Source organism: Hyperolius riggenbachi, chromosome 8 (assembly GCF_040937935.1).
Source record: "Hyperolius riggenbachi isolate aHypRig1 chromosome 8, aHypRig1.pri, whole genome shotgun sequence".
NCBI classification, from domain to species: Eukaryota; Metazoa; Chordata; class Amphibia; order Anura; family Hyperoliidae; genus Hyperolius; species Hyperolius riggenbachi.
The window spans coordinates 287,973,850-287,989,200 of record NC_090653.1 but is presented as its reverse complement, the minus strand read 5'-3'; the positions used below and the strand labels follow the sequence as shown (position 1 = coordinate 287,989,200).

At 45.8% G+C, this 15,351-nt stretch overlaps 1 protein-coding gene across 1 annotated transcript in view; it reads left to right on the top strand.

Annotated features, from left to right (window-relative positions):
* The window catches only part of NOTCH1 (notch receptor 1), a 119,385-nt gene that overhangs the window by 2,768 nt on the left and 101,266 nt on the right, over window positions 1–15,351 (top strand). Inside the window, 1 exon segment of the mRNA XM_068249128.1 lies at window positions 14,129–14,198. Within this exon segment, the coding sequence (XP_068105229.1) occupies window positions 14,129–14,198 (70 nt within the window).

Genomic DNA, 15,351 nt, shown 5'->3' with positions numbered 1-15,351 from the left:
TCTATAATAGTTGAAGAACCACAAGTCTATGGCTTTCTGTTTATAGATCCAGTCAAGGTTGGCGGGAACAGTTATGTTCTCCCAAGATCTCCAGACCTTTTGATGGTCATGGATGACGTGACGACCCAGCGGAGTAGTGGGCCATCCATCATTGTTGGAGAACCACAAGCCTATGCCTGTCTGGCCTCATAGTTCGCCAGCAGGTGACGGGACAGGTCGCCTCATGCCATTCCTGTGAGCAGGTGCAAGATTCCCTCACATTGTCCTCCTCTTGTTGACTTACAACTTTAGCTGTATTGACTCACTCTGCCTGTCCTTATTAACTGTGTCAACAGTTAGAAGCTACTCTTCAGCCCTCGTTATTTATATCTTGCGTAGTATCTGGGGCTGGATCAATGCCAACGTTTACTACCAAAGTCCTGGCCTACACCCTGCGTTCTCTCATGATCAATCACAACCTCGCTCTGCTGGACTCTAGAGCTTGGCAGAGCTGGCACCAGGTTGGATGGTAGATCATAGCTGAGGAAATCAAAGGTTGAGAGGTATTGGTGGTGAGATAGAAGGTCTGCTTTTACTCATGGAGGCCATAAATGAAACCTCAGATCTGACCTGGATATTATTCTATTATTAAGTGGTGAGGGTTTACTGCCCTCACCTGTGCCAGGTCAGGATAGTTTGAGGGCAGCAGAGGGTTTGCTGCAGTGGTGGCCTTGAACAGGACCCTTCGTTAATCACTGTCTTAACATGTCCCGCCATCTAATGTTTCGACTACAGCCTGTATCCAGAATTTCCTCTCTGTTCCCTCGTTCTATCACTGGTCCCGGTGAAGTTCTTCGACCATCATGGTCGAATACGTGGCGTCTTCGACCTTCTTTGGGCGGCCTTTGGAAGTACTCTTTCCCCTAGTACTTCTGAGGAGTACTGTTTGCGCACACATCTGTCAGGGCTCACGCACGCACAATACGGATGTGCTCGTCTTCAGAAGTCCTCGTGGACGTGAACTGGATCGGAATGTTGTTGTTCAGACTGCTAGAGTCGACAGATCACTGGCAGATTCAATCAGCGTGATTAGATGTTGACCGAGGGTGCCTACACACATGCAATTTTTAATTGGACAATCTTAACACCGCCATGCAGTAAGTGAGATTACCTACACAATCTGCTTATTGTATTCAAAATATGTGGCCCCTCCTACTACGTGGAGGCGGTAAAACTGGCCAATCAAAATTGGATGTGTGTACACGCCCTAAATAAGAGGCTAATTTGGCCTGGAAAAATGTAAATCTGCATACAATTTGCATGCAAGCCAGAATTATTAGCATCTCACTGACTTTGTCTGACACTGGACACTGCAGGGAGCCTCCTGCCTCTCCTCCCTCCACCTCTCTCTGTAGAACAGAACATAAAGATGATGACATAATTGTCACATGACTGCTAGCATACTGTAGGCAAAAGTGATCATGAATTATCATGGGCGATTGTTTTGGCTGGCGAACCCGCTTGTGGTGGGAGCCACTATGTCGCGTCTGTCATGTCAGCATTAGAGTGTGAGCTCCTGTGTCAAGGGCGAATGGGTCAGGTTGTTTTCTGTACAGCGCTGTGGAATATATTGGCGATATATTAGATAGGTGACACTGCCAGACTTCGCGACAGTTTAGGGGAGGCCTCCGATGTGTCGTCGCAGACTTGTGACAGACGCGACGACTTATCGATTTCCTGTGTTGTCTCTTCTGGCCGACAGCGTGGGGGGGGGGGGGGGGAGAAGTGCTTCTGCTTTCTGTCTGGTGACAAGAGAGGCCCCATCCTCCTCCACCGACATCCTGAGGCTTTCGATTCGCGTCATGGCGACTGCAGTCTAAACCAAAATTGAGAGTACACTCATAACCGCCTGCGGAGCCCGGCCTGTGACAGTTTGTTCAGTTGAACATCAGACAATCTGTGGGTTGTCTACCTGTCATTTGACCCAAAATAGCACCTCTGCTCCTTCTCAGAAGAGCTGTAGAAGTCCTGTGCAGAAGTTTTTGCTGATATTGCTTGTAACTTTTATTGGAGCAGCGCCCCTAGTGGTCCAACTGCAAAGTGCCCCATAACAATGAGCGAAGGGTTTTATTTTTTTTCCTCTAAAGCGGGCCTGAACTCAGAACTTCCTCTCTGCTCTAAAGAAAAAAACATTTTTGTTACAGCTGATACAAATCCTGCAATAAATCTGCAGGGTGTCCACTTCCTGCTTTCATGGATGCAGACCTAAGGTTATCATCCTGTTTACAAATTAGCTGCTCTATTGAGGCAGCCAGCTGACGCCCTCATGATTAAAGGACAACTGAAGTGAAAAGGATGAGGAGGCTGCCATATTTTATTTCCTGTTAAACAATACCAGTTGATTGGCAGCCCTGTTGATCTCTTTGGCTGCAGTAGTGTCTGAATCACACACCTGAAACAAGCATGCAGCTAATCCAGTCACACTTCAGTCAGAGCACCTGATCTGCTGCATGCTTGTTCAGGGGCTATGGCTAAATGTATTAGAGGCAGAAGATCAGCAGGACAGCCAGGTAACTGGTATCGCTTATATGGAAATAAATATGGCAGCCTCCATATAACTCTTACTTCAGGTTCCCTTTAAAGCAGTAGGATTAGCCACACTCTAAATACTTGGGTACTTATCCGTTAGCCGGGCGCATCCGGCAGGTGGCGACAAAAGTGTGTGTGTGTGTGTGTGTGTGTGTGTCAGTGTCATGTCTTTTGCCCACAGTTTGAGGCTAAATCCTGATGTCATTTCTGCCTTTAACTTTTTTTCTTTTCTCCTCCAATCACTGAGTCACCTCAGCCTTGCTTGTAAACACAAGTGAGCAGAGGATCGTGTTTCAGCTAGGCAGGGAAATAAATGGAAGGAGGAGGAATATATTTTAGATAAAAAGAACCCCCAGCATGCAACTGTTTGGCACTGACTACTAAAGGGCCAGTGCTCCTAAAGTATGTTATAACTCTAAATCATAACAGCAGAAAAAGTTTTGAATGCAGGATTAGCATCTTTATCACTTTATACACTCAGACCAGTTGCTGTTGAAATTAGATTTTTATGGTGACTGCCTGGGAGTGAGCAGGCAGGAATCAGTTGCCGAGGGGGGTATAATCATCTATGAGTACGATTCTCTCTTGGGACATATGGAAATAGACACAGACTCATCAGATCGCGATTGTTTTATTTCTCCTGGCATGTCAGAGGTTAAGCGAGCAGTTTTTTTTTTCTTTGCATCAGGAAGAATTTGAAACTGGTTTTAGTAACAACAGATTGGCTGCGAGAGTTGTGTAAAGTGTAAACAGTGCAGGAACGGCGCCCAAATCTCAGCGATGGCAGTTATGTCCCAACCCGCTACCTGAAAGGCTTGTTGTTTTAAGGCCAACGACGCCCGTTTCAGGGTGGATCTTGTGCCGTGACTAGGCGGAATGCGGGTACCGGCTTCAAAACCAACCCTAAAAAGTTTGGATTTTTTTTAATGTCCTGTAAAAAGTCTTTCAAAAGTTATGGGCTGCACCAGCGGAGCTGAACTCAGAACTTCCTCCCTGCTCTAACAGATAAGCAACAGCAGAATGACCTTTACAGAAAAAACATTTTTGTTACAGCTGATACAAATTCTGCAATAAATCTTCAGTGTGTGTACTTGCTACTTTCATGGAAGCAGACATAGGGTTATCATCCTGTGTTTACGGATTAGCTACTCTGCCGTGGCAGAGGAGATCCCTGAGCTGACACAGCTGAGAGATCAAATTACAGTGGTGATTAGTCACAGATGAGGGGGAATAAGACAGGCTAAACTCTCTCAATTCCAATATTAAAAATAATTCCTTTAAAAAGGGACTGGCATATGGGCCCAAGTCATGAAGATGACAACCGACGGGGTTCAATACGTTAATGTTATCCATGGCAGATGTGATGTTGCGGAAATAAGGCTGTATTACACAACTGCACTTTGCGCACTACTTTCTGCCTAGTTTCACTTTGTGAACATACCGTTATAAATACACACTGTTGATCTCTAATGGTTATTGCTCAAAGCGGTCTGCAGGGTAGATTGGTTTAAAGGCCCACCCAAAAAATGTTGTCTATGGTTATATTTTGCTGTTGTAGGCAGTTTCTGTTTTGGACGATAATTGGGTGACTCTGTCGTTGAATCGAAACGTTTCTACCAACTCCTATCTAGCGTGCTTACGTAGCGTTATTCGCCATAATGTTAGACGATACCTATCAGAACATTGGGTTGTAATCCGCAAGAACGCTGGGTGATCTCCACCAGAGTTTAGGAGACAAAATATTGAGGGCCCGTTTCCTCTATCACGAGTCTGCATGCGTTTTCTGCACGCAGATTCGCATAACCTATACAAGTTAATTAGCCTGTTTGCACTTGTCAGGAAAATGAGTGTTTTTTTGTCCAGGAAAAATCTGCACAGCAGAGGGATCGGAATTCGATTCGCATACAATGTAATAGGAAATTTGCATGCGTTTTCGCTATGCCAATTTTTCATGCGAATTCGCGTACGTTTTCGCATATAATAAATATAAAAGCACACAGGCACTGACATGCTTAAATTCTCATACTTTCTAACATACGCGAAAACATGGTAAAATTCACATACGAATTTGCATGCGAATTGGTTTTTGGCAACTAATTCGCACTGTGCAAGTGGAAACGGGCCTTAAGTGGACCTGAACTCTTGCACAGGACACAAGGGAAAACAGAGACGTGTGATTTTTAGAGAGAAGAGCTTGTCTAATTCCCTCTCACCTGTAAGTAATCACAAGTGTAATTTGATCTCTCAGCGATGGCAATACTTGGCAGACACGGCTAATATGTGAACACAAGATGTTAACCCTTTGTCTGCTTCCATGAAAGCAGGAAGTAGACACCCTGCAGCTTTATTGCAGGATTTGTATCAGCTGTAACAAGGAAATGTTTTTCTTTGAAGGTTATTATGCTGTTGCTTATCTTCTACAGCAGAGAGGAAGTTCTGAGTTCAGGTCGGCTTTCAGGCGGTGAAGGTATCGCCATCCACACTGCCAGCGCCCCAATATTACTTGTCACGCCAAGAAGCCTGTACCCCTATGGGCAGCCTCTATCACCACCCATGTGTGGGCCTCATCCTATTGAGCCATTTCACAATGCCTGACGGTCACCTTTGCTTTATGAAAAAAGTGAAATGAAAGTTCACGGCGTTCTTCTTCTTATCTGTTCCCCAAAAGCTGCGAGCTAGTCAGATCCGGCTGCCTTGTTTCCTGAAGCCTCTGCTGGCGGTTAACCGACCGCTGTCTACCCGAGTGACTGACCCCCGCGTACACTTCTGGGGCGGACTCCCATCTTGCGACAAACAGATTTTCTCATCCTGTCAGCTGTTAAACAACTTCTACAAACTTTTTTTTGTTGTGTAGAAATAACTCGCACAGAAAACTTTACCGGCCAACGATACGGCTAAAGCTGTAGACACACTGTGTGCGCTTTCTGAGCGCTTGTCTGACCATCCGCGCTTTCTGAGCGTTTTTTTTAAAACTGCTCCCATTGACGTGCATTAAAATTGCTGCAATCCTGTTTTTTTTTTTAAAAAAACGATAATTCGCGCCAATTTTAACGCAATTTTAATGCAAATCAATAGAAGCAATTTTTTTTATAAAGCGCTCAGAAAGCACTGCTGGTCAGGAAAGCGCGAGCGTGGCCGAGCCTTGTGGAAACTAACCCTAAGGGCCCTTTTCCACTAGCAATCACAAACGCCAGCGATTTTTTTTTTCATTCATTCTGTTATGCGATTGCGATTTGCGATTTTCATTTGCATTGCATTATCATTGTAAAAATCACTCCATGAAGCGATTGCGATTTCCAGATCGAATCACTGTAGTGGAAAACACTTCTCGTGATTTCTATGATAAAGTAACAACCCTAGCGATTTAAAAATCACTAGCGATGTGCGATTTTGCAATTCAGCAATCGCTCTAGTGGAAAAGGGCCCTAAGGGCTTTCTTGGGGTCCTAGAAGGAATGAGGATATTCCTTGTTCTGTGTCAGCAGTTACCATCCACGTCTCCTGTTTTGATATTGATCATCATTAATTATCATATATTGATAGGCTTGGCACTCACTGCCTCTTGTGGTTGGCTCAGTTCCAAGCTGCATACAATTTGCATGCAAGCTGGGAGGAGGAGGAGCTTCTCACTGACCATCTCTAGCTTTCAGCATTTTTCATTTGCAATGTCGTTGAAAAAACGTGGCACTCATAGAGGCGGAGACAGCCACGTCATTTATCATTTATCAGGGTGTCAGGTCCTGGGCGGTGTCTTGGCTGAGCTCAGCCTGCAAAGAGAGGAGTATTTATTGGGTACATTTAAAGTGGAGTTGAACTGTTGAACAGAAAGAAAACACAGAGAAATGCACCCTGTATGTATTTAGAGAGTTTAGCCTGTCTAATTCCCCCTCATCCGTGAGTAATCACCACTGTAATTTGATCTCTCAGCTGCATCCTCTCAGGAATCTCCTCTGTCACAGCAGAGCAGCTAATATGTAAACACAGGAAGTTAACCCTTTGTCTGCTTCCATGAAAGCAGGAAGTAGACACTGCGGATTTATTGCAGGATTTGTATCAGCTGTAACAAGGAAATGTTTTTCTGTAAAGGTTATTATGCTGCTGCTTATCTTTAGAGCAGAGAGGAGGTTCTGAGTTCAGGTGCGCTTTAAAGTTTTTACAGTTGTCTGTGTCCCTGTTGGTTTGATCTTTCCCTATAGATGCAACACAAAGGGATCCATCTTTGACACCCTTCGCTTCAAAAGATGCCCTATGATCAGATTTATCTCTTAACCCCTGTTCCCGTAGCAACCGTTAAAGTGACTCTGAGCACCTCTCATGGGCAAGCCTTTAAGCCAGACGACTTCCAACAAAGTCGTGCTATGACCCCTCTGGAGGAGCCTCTTGCAATGGCCATGCGTGTCACTTCCTCTTCCTGCTTCATTCAGTGATGCACTTCTCTAACAGAGAAGACAGGGGTGACCGGGAAGTTATAACATAGCCAAGATGGCAGTCGCAATTTTTAAATTGAAATCGAACGAAAACTATTTGGTGTAGAACGGCGATGCAGGCATCAAATGAAAGAGGAGAGCACAAGCTACAAAAAAGCTATGCATCTTTAAGTACTTTGCAGTACCGGTCGGAGTCTTAAAGGCATATCCATGAGAGGTGCTCGGAGTCCCTTTAAACTTGGGAATTCACCTAACCCTTTGCTGCAGTTTCAGGAAGTGAGAACCTTACTGGCAGGGGCCTAGACAGTAATAAAATCCCAGCAGAGCTTCTGGTTTTCCAGTAACTGGTCCCATAATGCCAAGCAGGGACCGTTAAACGTGTGCTCAGCTGGGTTGGAACAGCCATTTGAGACGCAGTTTGCCCCGGCTGCAACACAGTTGCGCATGTGCGTTGTCATACTGATTTAAGCCCGCCTCTGCGTGTTTTCTCCGCCCATCTTGATGTTCAGTCTTCCAACTAAACCGAATTGATACTGAAGTTTACAGAAGTGGAGTACATTTTTTTTTTTTTTTTTAATAGTTATTTAATGTTATAAATAACCTTTCCGAGTATCTTTCATTTACATATAACCTGGGCAGCCATCTTTGATTGCAGCCCCTCCTCCCCCCCCCCCCCCCCCCTCCATTGGCAGCAGGCCAGCTATGCTTTCATTTCATAGGAAGTTTTCTCTGTAAAGTTATTTTGGAGGGAATGAGATAAGCGCAGGTAGCCTTTTGATGTCCCCCCCAGAGGCGGGTCTTTGATGTCCCCCTGGCTGAGCAGACAGACACAGGCAGCAGTGTGCTTACATAGCAGGGGGGTGAGTACACCCAGGGCCGGGCGTCCTGTATTGGGTGACAGGGGGAGGCGGAGGGGGGATGCCTGGCCTGTGCTGAACAATATGCCGGAGAGGTGTGTGTAATTCTTCACAATGAAGGGCTCTGATTTCTCCCTTTTGTTGGCCTTGAAGAATAGGCTTCGCTGTGCAGCTGTTGTGTGTTCCCAGGAGTAGCCTGGAGGAAGCAGAGGAAGGAGGGGGGGTGTGGCTCGTGCCCCCTCTGCCCCTCCCCCAAACCTTCTGCAGTGGCCACTTCAGGACAAGAAGCTGACCCCAGCTTCAGTGCACTCACCAATGTTCACCGACCATCTCATCAAATGATTCAAGGACAACTGAAGTGAGAGGTATATGGAGGCTGCCATAGTTATTGCCTCTTAAGCAATCCCAGTTCCCTGGCTGTCCTGCTGATCCTCTGCCTCTAATACATTTAGACATAGCCCCTGAACACGTTGCTCTGACTGGAGAAGTGTGACTAGATTAGCTGCATGCTTGTTCCAGGTGTTTGATTCAGACACTACTGCAGCCAAAGAGATCAGCAGGGCTGCCAGGCAACTGGTATTGCTTTACAGGAAATAAATATGGCAGCCTCCGTATACCTCTTACTTCAGGTGTGCTTTAAATTGTCCAAGAATTGGAATGGAATTATTTTGCTTGCTAATTGTAAAAGTCGATAAGTAGTTCTTGAGTGTTCAGATATTGATCGATTGTGTGTGTACAAATAATTGATGTGATGGGACAGATGGGAACCCGGGGGAACTCTGCCCGGTGAGGAGAGACTAGACAGAAGAGTTATTGTATGTATGTTCATTCGCCATTCCCTGCCCATCGATTACCCGTTTGGAGATCATTTGGAACGATCGCCGCCTGATCTTGCCGCGCGTGTCAGGACCTGAAGGTGGCTATACATCAGGTGACTTGGTTGCCGATCGACCATACAATTCGATTATTATAATTAAATTAGATGAAAATCGGTGTTGCCAAGACCATGCCGACCGACAAAGCGACCGATTTCAGGATGGAAATTGGCCGCATGGTCGATCACGCATGCCGCAAGATGTTAGGCCGAAGTTGGTTGATCGGGTGCGTGGCGGTACGGCAGCGATTTCCGAAACGAGTGCCGCTACCGTCGCTATGTATAAATGTGCCTGGTGTGTGCATTTATACGTTACCGGTCCTGTAGCAGCCTCCGCGTGGTGTCTGTAACCTCCGGGCGGCTCTTCATACATGCTACTGGCTCATATTGTCTGACGCCAAGCGCTATGCGCCGGTGACATGGGCGGAGAACCGCCCAGAGGAACAGACACTGCGCGGAGGCTGCTACAGGACAGGTAACGTATAAATGCACACACCGGGCACATTATACATTGCTGAAATCGGACGGGAATCGGCCTGTTGTGTATGGGCAGAATCAACAAAAACAAATTTTAATCTCTAATCAGATTCGATTAGAGATAAATTTGTCTTTGTCGAATCTGCCCATAATCGTCAGGTCTATGGGTACCTTAAGCCTGGTATACACATCCAATTTTATGACTGGCCAATTTTACCAATTTGATGTAGTATAAAGGCTTACCCGCCCATAGTATTTGCAATATTTTGAGCCTCATACTACATGGAAGTAGTAAAAATTGGTCATTGATTGGCCATTTAAAATTGGATGTGTGTATGCACCCTTAGGCTGGTCTCGCATCTCAATGAATCGCTGCCATCACTTGTTCCTAGAGTCTCTGAGTCAGACATGTCGTATATATAGCATACGTCTGGAATTATCAGGCTCCACTCATCGCAGCGGAGACAGTGGACCAATTCACAATGGGCTTGTATGAACAGATACTATACGTAACTATCTGCTGCTGTCCTTTGGGGCAAACTGAATGATAGTGGGTATTGGCGTTCTGCTTCTCGGAGTCTCTGGGAGGGCCGTTCGTTGGTGTGTAGCTCCCAGAGAAGCATAAGATCACTTCCATCAGGTGACAGATTCGGAGGACTCTGATTTGATGGTCATGTTTCCCCCGATCGTGTAAGAATTTGGCATGCGTAGAGAGTGGTACTGCGTCAAACAAGTCAATGCTTATGTAAGTAAAGGTACGATTCATTTTGAGCAAGATTCCAGCCGAATTTGAGTGGGAAAAGTTGAGGACATCAATCACTTCTGCTCCGATTTCTGGTCATAGAACCGTTCATGGTTTGCCGATATTGACCGGCATGTGGCTAGGATAGCCATATCTATTAGATGATAGACAACCAGTCTGGCCGGGTCAAGGGGCAGATCCAAGAAGAGATCTCTGACTTGTCTTATTTTGGCCAATCACCGACAATATGTTCCTCCAACTTCACAACACTAGAGGATTTATGGCCTGGCCCGTGACGGTGAACCTTATGCTGGGAATACATGGTTCGTTTCTGGTGCTGGATTCTCCTCATCGATCGTTTTTGCCGCTCGATTCTGTAGTCGATTTCTTATCTTCCGCTCGTTTTTCTTATCTTTTTCCATTCACCTCTATCAGAAATCGAGCGGCGAAAGGATCGAAAGGGAGATCGGACATGTTGTAAATTATCTATCGAACCATCTAATCGCCTCAAAAACGAACCGTGTATTCCCAGTATTGGAGTGTATTTGGTTAAAATAGATGGAAGATGAGGCGATAACCAACAACTGTCATGGCAAAGATCCTCTCTTACATAGGTGGTTTTTCAAAACAGAAGTTTGCCTTCTTAAAATGGAAGGTATCGCAAATACCTTCTGTTTTAAAAAGACAAGCTTCTGTTTTGCATAGCGTTTTAGTAATCTTTTGGTCTCTTTCAGCCCCCTACACACTCCAAGGAGTTCTGCTTCACCACCAGCTTGCTGGGCAATCTGTAAGGGCCCGTTCACACTGCACGCGTTTCCAGCCGCGTTTTGGAAACGCAGGCAGGTGGCCGATACGCACGACATCAGACATTGCATAGAGTGCAATGTCTGATGTTCACACTGCATGCGTTCCGGACCTGTGCGGTCCGGGAACGCATGCTGCACGCAGATTTTGCTAAAACGCGTGGCTGTCCCATTCACTTTTCAGTGATGGGATCAGCCACGCAACGCACACAAACGCGGATGGCCATGCGTTCGTACGCGTTGCAGTCCGCACGCGTTCCGCACGCATGGCCATCCGCATTTGTGATCTGAACGGGCCCTAACTCTGGGTGGTTTTTGGAACTGTTGTGATAGGAAGTTTAGCTGAAATCTGGTCATTGGCGGGAGAGAAGGTTGGGTGGAGGATGATGTCCCAATGCTGTATACAGAGGATCTCTCCCAGCCAGAGACCAAGAAATGGGTGTCTGTAGAGCCCTAAGGTGTTAATTCCATTTCCTTTTTATGTTTTCTTGGCTAGGAGGGATTCGCACTTGACGTGTAGGTGAGAAGTTTCGGGGTGATAATTCTCCACTTAAACCAGCTAAATCCAAACATATCCCTGGTTTCACCACCCTACAGACCGGGGAGGGTTGTGTGCTTTTCCCATGGCTGTCTCAGCACACAGAGTGGATGTCCTAAGCCTTATGTTCTATGAAATTCCAACTTCAAGGACCCTCTCTGAAATACATGTAATAGCACATTTTCCAGACGTCCTTAAAACAGAAGATAGTAATAGTTTGGCTATAAGTGAGCAACTCGTGATATCATCTCTCCCGAAAAGGGCTTTTTGGTCTCCCTATACTCTCCTTAGTGGTTCTAGATCACCTTGATCTGCTTATTTTGTTCAGGCCTTAAATTATTCAAAATTAAGAAAAATTCCTGCAGCACCCATAATACATCATCTCCTCCATGATTTTGAGCTTTCAGCTCACTCCCCTGCCCAGAGCAGGGACAAGGTCCTCTAGCACCCAAGGCTGAGACACCAAAGTGCGCCCCTCCATCCCTCCCACCCCAGCTGTCACACGCTGATTGCTATTACACTAAGAGGGCCACAGGGCCCACAACCTCCCCAACACCTTAATATCTAGTTATCTGGCTTGCAGTCACTGCTATGTATCCCCTTTTCTTATTTCTTTCTGCTTCATACACAATTAGGAATGACAGCTGAATGAATTGTGCGCCCCCTCCTACGCTGCGCCTTGAGGCTGGAGCCTCTCCAGCCTATGCCTCGACCCGGCCCTGCGCCTGCCCAATCAGACTGAAGTTTCACATCCCTACCAGAGACTGACAGCTGTAATAGGTTCCCACGGTGGTATAGTGGATAGCACACTCGCCAGAACACTATCTGCAAGGAGTTATGTTCTATCTGTCTGTGTGGGTTTCCTCTGGGCACTTGGGTTTCCTCCCACATCCCAAAAACATACAGATAAGTTAATTGGCTTCCCAATAAATTGGCCCTAGATTATGTATGATACATCCACTACATGATACAAACCTAGACATATGACTATGGCAGGATTAGATTGTGAGCCCCTGTGAAGACAGTCAGTGACATGACTGTGTACTGTGTAAAGTGCTGCAGAAGATGTCAGTGCTATATAAATACATAATAATAATAATATGGTAGGACATTACACTATGACTATGGTAGGATTAGATTGTGAGCTCCTCTGAGGACAGTCAGTGACATGACTATGTACTCTGTAATGTGCTGCAGAAGGTGTCAGTGCTATATAACTACATAATAATAATATGGTAGGACATTAGACTATGACTATGGTAGGATTAGAGTGTGAGCTCCTCTGAGGACAGTCAGTGACATGACTATGTACTCTGTAATGTGCTGCAGAAGGTGTCAGTGCTATATAACTACATAATAATAATATGGTAGGACATTAGACTATGACTATGGTAGGATTAGATTGTGAGCTCCTCTGAGGACAGTCAGTGACATGACTATGTACTCTGTAATGTGCTGCAGAAGATGTCAACGCTATATAAATACTAAATAATAATAGCAATTGGCAGGGAGGTGTGGTTTCATCAAACAGCAATCACTCTCTCCCTTTCATACTCATGTGATGAAAGGGGAGTGGTCCAGACTGACTGGGAGTGAGCAGGCACTAGAAGGCTGCTAAGGAGGAAATGACAACTTTTTTTTTACTCCTAAGAAAACTTTTTATGCATAATTTAATTCTGAAAAATTCACCACCGGTCAGCAGGTGCTTGTCATGGGCGGTGGAGAGGCGGGGGCCCCCCTTTGAGTCACAACTGTAGCTCAGCCAGGGTCCAACACGTCATGTCATATTTTTTTAATTTTTTTTGCCACTGTGTAATTTATTACAAAACCATGCTGACCAATCCGATTAGATTAAGGGGATGATCGGAAAAATGGATCAATGCCACTAATCTAATCGACTCAGTCAGCACATTAGTGGGCATGATTGATAGTTTCCGATCAATTATAGCGGCAATCAGAAAGGATCGATCATCTCGCGGATTGGATAGTTAGTGGCCTGCATAACACGCATGGGCTCACAAATGCTCTACCAGGTACAGTTTTTACTTGAGGGTATCTGCAAACTCCACCACCCCCACATGAGGAAGAAGTAATTCCCATAATGCATCAGATTATGCAGATCACTCCTTGTGCGCCACAAACTGATCAGAGCTTTGCATCAGAATGTGCAAGTTTGTTTTATATACAGACCAGGTTAATTTGTCATTTAGCTCTGGCTTCCTGGGGGTATAGCCGGGACAAGGTCCTCCAGCACCCAAGGCTTAGACACCAAAGTGTGCCCCCCCCCCCAATCCTCCCACCCCAGCCGTCACACACTGATTGCTATTAGAGTAAGAGGCACCCCAGGGCCCCCAACACCTTAATCTCTAGTTATCTGGCTTGCAGTCACTGCCATGTATCCCCTTATCTTATTTTTCTCTGCTTCACACACTATAGGATGATAGCTGAGTGAGTTGTGCACCCCTCCTACACTGCGCCTTGAGGCTGGAGCCTCTGTCTCCTCGGCCCTGCGCCCCTGGGCCCCTCCTACACTGCGCACTGAGGCTGGAGCCTCTCTCGCCTCTGCCTCGGCCCTGCGCCCCTGGGCCCCTCCTACACTGCGCCCTGAGGCTGGAGCCTCTCTCTCCTCTGCCTCGGCCCTGCGCCCTCCTACACTGCGCCCTGAGGCTGAAGCCTCTCTCGCCTCAGCCCGACCCAGCTAGGGGGGAGGGGGTGGTCCCCATCACACAGCCTTTACAGCAGTTAACTGGCAAGTCATTTGAATTGGAGGAAACTGAAATGTTTACTGGACGGTTGTCTCTAATTTGTGGTTTTTATGGTTTTTTTTTTTTGTGTTATTTCAGGTCTAAGATGTAATCTGCCCAGTGAAGCCTGCTTTAACGGAAAGTGCGACCCCAGCGGCACCGAATGCAGGTCAGTCTCACGTTCTGGATCCTCTATGTACTGCTACGTGTGGCCCTTGGACTGTTAACGGATAAGAATTAAACGGGGTTCCATCTAATGATTGATTGTATAAAAGAATTGAAATTAGTTTGATTTTTCTGATTATTCATTCAAGTGGCTGTAAGGCCTCTTGCACACTACATGCAATTCGGATTTGCGATTTTTGCATCCAATTCCTATTTTGAATCGGTACTGCATGCTGCCATTTTCTTTTTCTGTTGTTTTGATAGCATGCAGGGAAAATCGGAATCTCAAATCGGATTTGCAGTGGGCCTCAATAGGATTACTCTGTTTGAAAAAAATCTAAAAAAAATAATCGTGTATGGCCACCTTTAGGCCTTGTTCACATTGCGTTCGGCTCGCATGTCCGTCCGCGGTGGGCTTTTTTTTTTTACGCATTTTTTAAGCGGTTTCTGGCGATTTTCTGCGTGTTCGCTCTTTTTTGTGTGCGTTTTGTAAGTGCTTTTACAGAGCGATTCCGTCTTTTTATCCGGAAAAAAAACAACCAGAAACAATAAATATAATGTATTTTAAAAAAAAAAACGTTCACGCAATCGCTTGGCAAAGTGATTTTGTGATCGTTTTGCGTTTTTCTTATACCTTCCATTGAGGTAAATCGCCTAAAAAATGGCTCAAGCAGCGCTTTTCAAAGCAGATTGCAAACGAACCGCTCTGATATGAAGTCTCTCATAGGCCTTGTTGACCCGCGCTTAAAATTTTACAAAAACTGAGCTGATCCCCCCCCCCCCCCCGCGCCCCTTTGGCCGTCAAACATTGTAAGCCAGGATTGGTTTATCTTGCCAGGGTTTTCATATTATTATTTTGTGTTTTTTATATAGTGCCAACATCTTCCGCAGCGCTGTACAGAGTATATAGTCACTAACTGTCCCTCAGAGGGGCTCACAATCCAATCCCTCCCATAGTCCTATGTCTATGTATGTATCGTGTAGTGTATGTATCATAGTCTAGGGCCAATTTAGGGGGGAAGCCAATTAACTTATCTGTATGATTTTGGGATATGGGAGGAAACTGGAATGCCTGGAGGAAACCCATACAGACACGGGGAGAACAAACCCACTCTGTACAGATAGTGCCCTAGCTGGACAATATTGGGCAGTGTATG